Source organism: Pogona vitticeps, chromosome 8 (genome assembly GCF_051106095.1).
Source record: "Pogona vitticeps strain Pit_001003342236 chromosome 8, PviZW2.1, whole genome shotgun sequence".
Lineage (NCBI taxonomy): Eukaryota > Metazoa > Chordata > Lepidosauria > Squamata > Agamidae > Pogona > Pogona vitticeps.
In genome coordinates this window covers 24,802,299-24,814,634 of record NC_135790.1, presented here as the reverse complement: position 1 = coordinate 24,814,634, position 12,336 = coordinate 24,802,299, and the positions used below count along the sequence as shown (strand labels likewise).

General features: G+C 50.2%; 1 protein-coding gene across 1 annotated transcript; it reads right to left on the bottom strand.

Moving 5' to 3' along the window:
• Nucleotides 1–462: 462 nt before the first annotated feature.
• BSX (brain specific homeobox) lies at nt 463–7,715 on the bottom strand. Its single transcript, XM_020794855.3, has 3 exons — nt 7,266–7,715; nt 2,459–2,655; nt 463–1,247 (listed from the first exon to the last, which is right to left on the bottom strand). Exons 1-3 carry the CDS (start codon nt 7,534–7,536, stop codon nt 939–941), a joined length of 777 nt encoding a protein of 258 aa, XP_020650514.3. The 5' UTR covers nt 7,537–7,715; the 3' UTR covers nt 463–938.
• Nucleotides 7,716–12,336: the final 4,621 nt, after the last annotated feature.

Genomic DNA, 12,336 nt, shown 5'->3' with positions numbered 1-12,336 from the left:
TAGGCGCTCTGTGCGCGCTTACTTGGAAGCAGACGTAATTCAACTCTATGAGACTTACTTCGGAGTAAACACGCACAGGCTTGAGACGCCTGGCCAGACCATGAGATGGTGTAAAAATCAAGGCAGATTGAAGCGATGGAGTGCTTTCCACGTGTCATTATTTAGGCCACAATCCGAGAGCCCGGGAAGAAGCCTTACTGAACTCAATGGGACTTACTTCGGAGTCACCGTATACGGAACTGAACGGGACATGGCTTTCCAGCGGGCGGGCGGCAGCCACGGGCTCCTGACATCCCTCGCGTGACAATACTGGGAGAGCATTTTAAAAATCCACAGATTTAAATTGGCACTTTTATTTTCAGAAGATATGAACCCCCCCGCCCTACCGCCCCCCCTAGCCTGCAGGTATCCATTGGGACGGGGGAGAAAGATGGGTGGAACCAGCTCCTTAAGGATCACACACACACACACACACACACACACACACACCAGGTGGGTGGGTTTCCCGCCTCAGCATTTTCCTTCAGGGCAAAAGTCTTGGTTGTGGGAATGGTCCAGTTCCCGACACTTAAGAGGGTCCGCTCCCCTCAGCTTTGGAAGCGAGGCCGGTCCCTTCACGCCATTCACACGAGCTCCGTCCTAACCCGAGGGCTCCGGGGCCATGGCGGCGGGTGGGCTCTGTCCAAGCTTAAAAGGGAGGAGACGGGGTGGGGTGGGGTGGGGTGGGGGGGTCCTCTGCCTCCAGCGTGACCAGGGGGCGATCCTGCTCTTCTCTGGCCAGGCTCTCAGAGGTCCGAGGCTGGCCAGGTGGGTGGCACAGGGGCCCGGGAGTCGTTCTGCCCGCCGCGCGCCCCCCCCTCCCGCCTTCGGCTCCGGAGCCCCCTCCCGAGTCATCCTGGATCAGGACCGCCCGGGGACGAGGGAGTCCGGAGAGGGTGCTAGATCCGGTGCGGAGGGGGGCCACAGAGGTCGGTGTCTTCGATGATGTCCACCTCGTCCTCGGTCTCCTCCAACAGGTAGGGGGGCGGCGGGTGGCCGCCCTTGCGGGGCTCCAGGGAGGACGAGGAGGAGGAGGAGGAGGCCGAGGAAGCGCAGGGGGCGGCGCTGGGTTTGTCCGACGAGGCCGGTTCCGGCTCGCCGCCCCCCTGCTCGGCGCCCTCGTCGGCCCCCGAGGCTTTCGGGTCGTCCTGGCTCTTCCTCAGCTGCTTTTTGTGCTTCATCCGACGGTTCTGGAACCAGGTCTTCACCTGCAGGGAGAAGCGACCCAGGTAGGAGCCCGGCGGTCGTCTGAAGGGGAAGCAGGCCGCGCGCAACCCCGGGAGGGGAAAAAAAAAAAAACTTCCTTCAAAGGGGGCCTTCCCCGCCGCCCTCCTCTGTCCGGGAGAAGGAGCGCGCGGGGGCGCGCGCACGGAGAGGGCAGAGGCACCGGCTAAAATAACGAGCAAGGTTGGAAAGGATTCGGATTTTTCCTTTAGGGTTTTCTTGCGCGTTCAGATGGGGGAAAGCAGGCCCTTCTCCCATCTCTCCCTGGATCTCACTTGTGTGTGGGGGGGGGGAGAGGATTTTGGGGCGGATCTGGAAGCAGCTCCTCACTGACCAGAACAGTCCTCTCTGCACGTGATCAGAAGCATTCTCGTTTTCAAAAAAAAGGAGTCCAATTCACCAAACACGTGCACTGGAAAGCAAATGCAAAATGGAGTTTTGCTCCCTGTATTTAATGTTAGCTTTATCTTCAACGGTATTTCTAGAACTGGCCCAGGGACCCTTAGCTCGGTTTGCGAAAAAAGGCCCCCTGAAATTTGGGAAATTCCCAGTAAACGTAAAGGGTCCCGGATTGTCGCCTAGGTTTTTGGAAGCGCATTCACCTCTGGATAGCTTCCCTTTCCTACTGAGAGGGCCAAGGGCCGCGAGGAGACCATGAGGGGTCTTTTCGGCTTCCATCAGTTTGGTAGAAATTTCAGGGGCCACGTTTGGTCTCTTGCACCCAGACTGACAAAGCATCTGGTAGCCCCGTGCAAGCTTATGCCAAACAAAACGGGCAAGGCTTCAGGGTGCCACAGGACTCTCCGTCGGCAGCTGCTGCAAAGCGCCCTGCGTCAGGAAGGTCCTGCGTGATTACGAACCATCCATCCTCCGTTGAAGTTTTCTTCGGGAGCCTGTTTTTAATTATTTGTATATTTATTTCTATTGGGGCAGAAAATGGTTACAGGGGTTTCCCACCCGCCCCCTAAGAAAAGCCACCCGCAGATTCAACAGCATTTGTTCTAAGGCGTTCCTCCTCGAAGGTAAGCCGGCCTGCTTGCAGGCTTCTTGGTCCGGAGGCTGCTCGCCCTTGGGCCAGGGACCGCGTGGAGGGAGGGTGTGTGTGTGTGTGTGTCTTTTCAATTCTGCCTTTCCCTCCCGGGCCTGCCCGACCCTCCTGAGCCCCCCTCGGGCCCTGTCCTCCTCCTCCTCCTACCTGGGTCTCGGAGAGGCTGAGCGCCGTGGCCAATTCGACGCGCTCCGGCGTGGAGAGGTACCGCTGGATCTCGAAGCGCTTCTCCAGGCCCGAGAGCTGCGAGTCGGAGAAGACGGTGCGGGCCTTCCGGCGGCGGCAGTGCTTGCCCGGCAACTCCGCGTGCGGGTGAGGCTGGAAGAGCGCGGGGACCGGCACCCCTGCAGGAGGTGGGGGGGGAGAGACGCACCAGGACCGAGTCGAGCCATGGGGGCCTGAGGACACCACAGCCCCCCCTCCCAGCCACCCCCAAACTACAGCCCGTCTGAAAAATTAAGGCGGAGGGCTCCAGAGCTTGGGGAAAGGGCGCAGGGCGGAGTAGAGCTCCCAGAATCCCTCATCCATTCTGGGGATGCTGGGAACTGTAACCCAAAACAGCAGCTTCTCTAAAAAGCCCCTTTAGCGTGCCCCCCCATCCCTTCCTTGGAGGTATGTCCTTTCAACATGTCCACGGGTAGGTTAGGTTTCCCAGAGGTAGACTGCCTCTGTTACTGGAGGCTTCATTTAGCCGTCCCCGTAGCTCCCTACCGTTGGTGGGCCTGTGCCCTCCCTGCTTTCCTCCTCTCCAGCTCCGCTTCCTGCAGTTGAACGCATCACTTCCCAGGGCGGAAAACAATAACGGGAGAAAATCTTAAGGATTGTGGCTACCGGGGCCATAACCCTCTATTATTAGGGATCAAGGATGGTTAAAATGGAACCTCCAGCTACAGGCGCAGCCTACCTCTTTGGAGGCTAGCCGTTGCGCTCCGCGATCCGCAGCCGCCATAGACAGTAAACCTTGCCAGCCACCACTTTTTTCGTTCCCTGTTGATGGATTTTTCTTATCCGTGGAGACGGGGAGAAAGTTAGTCCCCCCATTTTTCTGCCTCCTGTACCTGTACACTTCGGTTGTTATGGGACGGGAGAGACGCACCTTAAAGGGAGGGGGGAAGCGGGCGTAATTTGCGATGGTGCCTCAAACGCCAACATATTTAAATTAATTCCCACGCACCCCACGTCTCTTTTTGAGAGTGGCAGGCGCACCCCCTTCCCTCGCCACCTCACCCCAAATCCTCCATGTTTTCACTGCTGATCTGGCCACCCGAAGGTTAAAGAAATCCTCTCCATAATAAAACATGCTATTAATCCGCCTTCAACGCCACTTGCACTTTTCCGCTCCTAAACCCGATTTGGCGCCGTTTTTACGCACGTAGAAAGGGGATGGAATCAAAGTGACAAAGGAGTGAGGGACCTCGGCCCCGGGCAAAAAGGGGTCTGGAAGATGAGAATCTCAGGCGGCCTCTTTGCCGGGGACGGCATTTGAATCCGGAGCTCAGCAGCTGCAACTCCAGTTCTCAGTAGCCCCGAATCGTCTTGTTTTCAGTTCAGGAAGGAGTTGGAATGTTTTTGTGTTTCGGCTCCGAATTGCAAGGCGACCCCTTCTCTTTACCTCCAGCGCAAAGAAAAATAAACAGTCTTTCACTGTTTATTTGGAGACACCAAGGAGGAAAAACTGGATCCTGGACGGAGAACCACATCTTCTCTCACTTTGAAGGCGGGCGAGAAGGGCGAGAGACGGCAGTCCGCAACAGGTGAGGCCCCGCAAAACTTTAAGGGGTTACCCAAACTCTCTTGGTTCGGCTCCGGCTAAAATCCTCCCGCCTAGGCTCAGCTACACCGACATCACCTCGCTTTAAATTACGCATTTAAATCAACAAGGTTTAATTCGGAGTGGGTCAGCGTAGGACTGCGCTCTCAAATTAATTTGGGTGTGTGTGTGACCTTGGTGGGTCCCTCCTCCAAGTCTACTTTTTTCGCCCTGTAATCGACAAGATTCTGCTCCTGCCCTCAGATAACATCCACCCCACGTGTGTTATGAGTAGGATGATGTTTCACCCGCCGTCTGTACAACATCCTTGTTAAGCAGGACTGCTTTCTCCCACCGCGCAGTTTCTTTACGGGACAGGCGGAGGGAGGCGAGAAGGAGGGAGCCACTAAATGAAGCCTCCAGCTACATAAGCAGTCTACCTCGGGGAGACCTAGCCTACTTGATGTCTAGGCGGCTCCAAACCGAGAAAATCTTGACTGTGAAAGATCTACGAAAAGAAAATTTCACCGATCGAACTTCCGCCTGGCGAAGCAATTGTAAGACAGGCCTATTAGATTAATAGGCCTGTCTTACAATTGCTTCGCCAGGCGGAAGTTCGATCGGTGAAATTTGTCCCGAAACGGACTAGCAGTGACGGGAAAAGATTGCCGGCTGAATTTCTGCCTTGCCAGGAATTAAAGGAACTTAAACAGACTTAAGTTTAACATCTGGAGGCTGGGAGGACTTGCTCAGAGGGTCCTCATCGCTCAGCTTTTCTAGATTTGGGGGCGCAAAGAAAAGTATCCCGCACACAAAAAAAAACCCACATGTTTTGGAGCGAATCCGAACGTCCGAATAGAAACAAGCGGAAATGGTCAGGCGCTGGGCAGCGATTTAACAGGCGCTCCCTCTTTGAGGCTGTGTTCTGCTCGGATTCCCGTCTTTCAGACGAGTCCTTGGCAAAAGTTTGTCTCAGAGAAATGCATTCGCTCTACACGCAGTTCCGTGTACAGACGACCGTCTACTCGCGGGCAATTCTTAGCAGCTTGTGGGCGCTACGGTACTTCGTTACTTCCACACACCAATGGGAACGACTATACACAGGGGGGAAGCATCCTTTGAAGGCTGCCACACCTGTCTATTCAGAACTCAGTGTAGTTTACTCCTGTGTAAAAGATTGCAGTCCTTAATCCAATGGTTAGGACCTAGTGAAGTATACCCACAAGTCCCATTCATTCACTTGGAGACGCTCCTCTTAGCACTAATGCTTGGATCGAGTTCTTTAAATAGAAGCCTTTTACGCGGTTGGGTGTTGTGAGCGTTCTTCAGCATAAATCTGTGTATCTAAACCTCTGCCTATTTACTCGGAAGTAAGTGCCTCCGTCTTCTGCGAGGCTTACTCCTCGGGTAGGGCGCCTAGCATTCCAGTCGGAAGGACCCTGTCTTTTATACCTTTGAGCTGTCGAAAATTTACACTCCCCTAAAAATATTCTAACCAGTTGTGTTAGTTTTTAGTTGTTGAGTTCTCGGAAGATAGGACACATTTTAAATTTTTTTAAAAAAAATATTATTTGTTTTTGCTTGTTTTAAAGTTTTATCACCCAGTTTGACCGGGCGCGGCAGAGGAAATTGGAATAAAAACATTTTAAGTGGAACACACACACACCGGTTCGAATTTTTTAAACGAACTTATGGCGAGGACTTTCACAGCCTTTATCAAGCCGTTTGCCTCGACGTTCTTATATTTAATTTCGAATGACTCATTAAAAAAAACTGCAGTGGCGAATTTTGCCATGCCAAGCTTATTATGTGGGTCTACTCAGAAGTCAAGAAGGGAAGGCGTTCGACGGAACTTACTCAGAGGTCAGCTTGGATAAGGCTGAACAGCCTTCAACTGCGAAGCTCTGCCCCGTTGGAGGTTCAGCTCTATTGCGCTCAATGGGATTTGTTCCCAATTTTCTATGCAATTTTCTATGCAAAATGTCCCCAATTTTCTATGCAAAAAATAGAAATTAAGATTTCCTCATTCTGTTCCGGATTTACGGGATCAAAATACGTCGATGGCGAATAAATAAAATTAGCGCGCACGCTCTGTCTCTTTTCTTTTTAAGATAAGGGCTTTTGTCGCCATCAATTAAAAAAACACCCCACAAACCGGTTTCGATCCTGTTTCAAATTCATGAGCGTCCCCAAGCTCGGGTTTAACAAACTCTCGAACCGACTACGTCAGTCTCCAAACTCAGGATTAATTGATGCCAGGTGAAACCCAATATTTGACCACCTATCAAATGTGAGAATGGTGAACCCCTATGGATGAAGCAGAGCCGCCGAAGGAAGGCGATTTTCGTGAATCGACACCGAAGTGAATCCTGTTGCTGCGCCGGATCTACTCCGGTTGGGACGAAAGACTGAACCTGGCGCTGCGGTATTCTGAAGCGGTGTGAAGTTGATTTGTCCGCCCTGCCCAGTCCAAAAGACCCCAGAAAAACTCGCGTTTGCGGCCCCACAGTTATAAAATTCGGATTCGGATGCAGAAGCGAAGGCAACGATTCACCGGGCCTTTTTTGTTTTTTTTCTGGATGGGGAACTTGGGTTCTTTTTAAAGAGAACGGGGCGGGGGGGGGGATAAAAATATTTTAAACAAACAAACTTTAACGTACGACTCCGAGGTCATTTTATGAGCACCGCGGGATCGGGGAATGGATTAAACCTCTCCTCCGAAAGCAGAGACAGAACTATGGGACTCTTCAAGGATTGTCTTCAAGGTGGATTGCCAAAGCTTCGCTTTCCGAGGCCCGGGAACCCGGTTGGAGAGCAGGACCGGCGCTTGGGCGCCCCGGGACGGCTATACTTCGTGTTCTGCCTCTTATAAATGGGTAGGAGCCGTGCTCCTGCCTCGCCCGCTTACCCCGCTTAAGGAAAAAGTTGGGCGGCCGGAGGGCGTGGATGCAGGAAGGGGAATTCCTGGAGGTTTCTCTTTCTCCTTGCAAGCTCTCACTCCCACCGGTTCCTAAACCAGCCGGTGGCAACCTGGGGCCTTGGGAGAGCACCTGGCGGGGAAGGGTAGGAGGGAGGCACAAAGACACACGCGGGCGCGCACGGGCACAAGGGGAAAGGCAGGCCCTTCCAGGGAGTCCCACCAACCCCGGGGGGGGGGAGGAGGAGGAGGAAGAGGAGGCAATGGGGGAAGAAAAGGGGGCTTACCCGAGGTGGTCAGGAAGTAAGGGTGCTGGTGATCCGGCTTGTGGAGTGGGTGAGGCGGGTGAGGCGCCAGGAGGGCCGGGGGCGGCATCAAGGGGTACCCATAGTCCAGCAGCGGGACGCGAGGGGCGAGAGGGCTGTGGAAGTGCTCGGGGCCCACCTCCCGGAGGGGCTTGGGCTTGTGCAGCAGGATGTCCTCGATGAAGAACGAGGTGGGCCTCTGCTGGGCCGCCACGGCGTGCGCCACCGCGTGCGAAGTGAAGTTGAGGTTCATCCTCGGGGCTTCCTGGAGACTCGGGGCGGCCTGGGGGGAACTTGAAGCGGGGTCTGGCTCCCCGCCGTCCCTCTCTTCTCCCGCGTCGTGTGGCCTTGGGGAAGCCCACCCTACCTCGAGTCCTGGGTGGCCTTGGAGGAGAAGCCAGGAGACCCGGAACAAGGTGGATCTTGCCGGGCTTTCGGCGAAAGGGAAGGTGGAGGGGTGAGGAGGATGCTCTGCCTTTGAGGGCCGCTCCTCCGAGGGGTTCTCCGGCGAGCCAATCGCGAACCAGCAGGGCGGAGGGAGAGCCTAGCTTAGCGCGCGGCCACCCTCTCCCCTCTGCCTCCCAGTATTGGGGAAAAGAGGAAAGGGGGCGGCGCTGTCCGTGGTGCTGAAAGGGCAAAGCCCAGGGCACCCGCCGGAGGCAGGAAGCGGGTCTTGTCCCCCCAACTGGGGGCCGGAACACCCTGGAAAAGCTTGCTTCCCCTCCTGCTTCCACCCCCAAGTTGGAAAGTTCGCCTGCCTTTGGGGAAAGAACCGTTCACCCACCTTGGGGGGTGGGGAGGGATGGCCACGCGTTTTACACTGGTGGACAAACCCGGCAGCCACAGCTAGCCAACACTTCCCCTTGTGTGTGTGTGTATACACATACACGTGTATGCACATGCGATCACCCTATATAGCAACAAGCATGGGTCGTTCTCAGCGCACCCCCACACAGGAACAAAAGCACTTTTCATGGCAAATTCGGGGGTCTCTTAAACTCCAGCCCTGGCCCACCCTGTGGCAGAGGAAGAGCCGCTGGTCAGGGAAAGCCACAAGCCATAGAAGAGCGGGCTGCGTTTGGTCTGAAAATAGATTTCAAAGCGCCTACCGGCTGCTCCTCTTGTTGGGTTAAGGGAAAGGTGTGCAGGCTGTAGGGGGTCATGCGTCTTTCTGTTTTTTCAGGTGAGATATTTAAAAGGTAAAGGGTGCAGAATAGAAATGGAAAGGCAGGGAAGGCCTGGTCTGCATGGGGACTTGAGATATCATGGAGGAAAAAAGATCCAAAGCCATTCAGAGGGAGTTTATTGAATGGTACAACTGTATTAGACTTTCCTGGAGTCGCCGGAAAATCAAAATGTTTGGTCCTCATTAGGAAACCCACAGGCTCCCAGCTGTTTTCATCCTACCTCTTGTCTCTTGTTTGAAGAAGAGACCTGCGGCCTCGAAAGCTTGCACACTTGTTTGTGCCTTTTTGATTAGCCTTGTAAAGTATTCCCCTGGTGTGGATTTTGGAACTGACCTCAAACCTTTTGGGGAAGCTAGCATTTCTCCGTTGCTCGTCTGTGGGGTCGTGTGGAGTCCAACAAAGTTGACAATGATTATGCACATTGTTAGAGCGCAGTAGAAATCATCAGCAGCCGTAACCCGAGGATCATCTACCCTTGAAAATACACGACCTTTTGCAAACACATTTTGATGTGGGAAGGGAATCATTTGCTGGTGACAATTATTTTAAAATTATGTTTTTTTCTGTAACTGACTGTAAATTATTTATATTTATCTAAATTGCTATGTTTAATCCCATTGTTTTATGCTGTAAGCCACACTGGGGGAGAATGGCCTTGAGATTTTGCTCAGAAATTCATTGAATGAATAAGATGCTGATGGTTCAGGATTATAACCCTCCTTCAAAAAACTAACAGGTTCATGAATCCAGCTGGATCCTTTGCTATGATTCTGCCTTCCTACCAAGTAGACTCAAGATAACATGTGGTAGTTTGTAAAGAAGGGACAGTTTTACCAAGCCTGGCCATTGAATGAAGGTTAAGGTATTTCTTTGGCAACTTCCACACCAAACTCTCCAAGATAAATAAAGGTAATTTGTTAAGTTTTATTAAAACCTAAAATCCAAGTCTTCATGTCTGTGTTCCCCTGAATAACAATAACAACGACAGTGACAACGACAACTAGTGTGACATTTCACACAGTACTATAGTCAGTTGCAGATCTCAGAAATCACACCATCAGAGCTACAAAAAACAGTAATATTAGGAACAGCATATACACTGCAATGATATTTAACAAATACTTAGGTTTTTTTGTTAAATCCTGTGTCATATAATACCAGTTAATGTTTTTATAATTTTGATTTACTGTGCCTGGTGTTTTATCAACATAATCATCATGATCATCGTCATCGTAGAACTGCAGAGCTCGAAAGAGCCCTATGGATCATCCAGTACAGCTCCTGTAAGAATGGCACAGTGGGAATCAAACTCCTAACCTCTGGCTCTGCAGCCAGATGTCTAAACAGTTCATAATGAGAGTGGACTTCTGACAGCTAGACAGCTGGTTACTCGGCAGAATGCTTTTTCCTTCCTAGACCCATTCCATCTTTTGGAGAAGCCCACCTGCCAGTGCCACGTGCTCCTGAGGCCACTTTTGCAGTCCTTCATCACAGGGCATCTAACTCTGCAGCACTCAAGACTGGGAATACCCTTCGGTCTGATATTTGACAAGCTCCCGAGATGTATGTTTAGATGCATGTTGAAAATCAATCCTTTTTTTGTTTTGTTCTTTTGTTTGTTTGTTTGTTTGTTTTGCAAGCCGCCTAGAGTGGTCCGGTGGTCCAGATAGGTGGGGTATAAATCAAATCAAATAAATAAATAAATAAATAAATAAATAAATAAATAAAGAAAGAAAGAAAGAAAGAAAGAAAGAAAGAAAGAAAGAAAGCCTTCCCTGAGTCAGCCAACCTACCATTCATGTCATAGAAAAATGGTTTCGATTCCATGCATTGTTTATGCTGCACATTTTATTGTTATACACCACTTTGAACGCTTTAGATCAAAGCAGTTTGCAGAAATTCGTCAACAAACGTAGTGTCCGTAGAGTCCCCATTGGCTGAAATCCTGTAGCGTAGGGTGGTGAGGTTGCAATTAGAGTATGGGACACTGATTCAGTGGTTTACTCTAGTCTAACATTGGACATGAACCAACAGCATTTGAGCCACTGATTGCAATGGAATGCCAAGCAGAGCAAGACTGTGTTGCTAATGTTCCAAATCCTTGCCGATATGCCACAACCTCACTGAACGCCATTGGCAACAGTGCAGCTGCTTGTGTGGAGCACTTTGCTTTAGTGCTTCAGGAGATCCTGGCCAGCATATCTGCCTTGCTGGTGATGTGTGCTTAAATTCCACTGATGGTGTTGAATCTTTTGACTAGCATCTGTCAGTCAGTGTGCCCTAAGCTGGATGTGGGATATACTTAAGTTTCATCTGGAGTTTAAACTGGATCTGAGATTTCCGTGCCTTCAGTTCCCTAGAAAAATCAATGACTCCCATGTCTTGTTTCTAATGAAAAGAAGCTTGAAATGTGCATGGGGGAATCTAAATTGCATGAAAAGTGGGATAAATTTCAAAGAGTGGGTTTCCATTGATGAAAATATGTTTGGTGGCCAAGTCCTCTGTCTTCATGCACATGAGCAATCACACACGATAAGGGAGTAATTCTAGATCAAATCAATAGCATTTAACACAACAGGTTTGATTACTTCTCTTGTTAGAATCTAGATACAGCAGACATCTGAGGTTCCCAGAAAGCCCCATCCAGTCCTAAACCATAGGCAGAGCTTTGCCCACTGAGAGATAAATACAACACTTTTAAATTTATGTTGACAACAGTTCTGTGAGTTGGGTACAGTTAAGCATACTTAGGATATGTGTTGACCAGCTAGGATGTCATTTCTAATACTGAAGTGGTTCTGCTCCATCCAAGATCCATGGTTTTCTTACAAAAGTCAACAAAAAGGCTCATATCCTCTTTTTGGGGAAAAAATATTAAACATATTCTTACCCTTTTCTCCCCCTAAATCTGATTCATTGGAGAGCCCTGGGTTTCCATTACTGCTTTCTTTCACATTTTTCCTCCTTTCTCTCAAGCATTATCCTGTGGGGATTTTTTCCCCTCCAACTTATTCACTTTTTAATCTCTATGTCTCGCCCCCTTATTATCTATTTTCCTCCTCCTTCTCTCGCTCTCCTTTGCTTGTTTGTGTGCGGTTTTTTAATATCCTTCCTAATCTGTAACATTCATTTCCCCCGAGTCAATTTGCTAAAATTAGGGTGATACACCACATCATCGCTGAGATAATTTCGGCTCGCATCTCAGAAAATTGCTCTAATTATTGATGTTAAATTCAGGGAAATTAAAAGAAGGCACTTCTCCTTCATCTCCCGATTTTAAGCTCTAATTTGTCAAAATCGAGTTGTCATCACAATTCCAGTCAGGGGTTGTTAATAGTCAAAATGTTTTAATAGAGCCAGAATTCTCACAACCCATGCTATTAGATAATTAGGAGGGATGTTAGACAGACAAGTGGTAATCCTTGGGTGCATGGGCAGAAGCTCCATCTAATCCAGCAGGTAGAACAAATTAATTACCAGAATCAATTAGGCTGAAAAGTACAGTTCTCTAGGAAGTGTAAACCATGACATCCATATGTATGAGCTGGTAAATGGTAAATAAATGGCAAACCCCTGAAAATAATAGAAACAGCAATCATGATAGTTTAATGAATCTGCAACTCGGAGAACATGAGTTAATGTTACTCTAACTCCCTCATGTTTGTCTGGAGAATAATGACAAAGACCTCAGGAGGTCTCTGTGTTCCCAAGATCACTTCACTGCTCTGCTGTATTGAAACATTAAATGTGCCTCGTTGTAATGAAAACATAGTCAACAACAAAACCAAACCACAAGCTTATCTCTGTCTCCCCTTTCCTCATCCAACAAGGAGAAGCTGTTCATGGCTTCCATTCAACTCATCTAG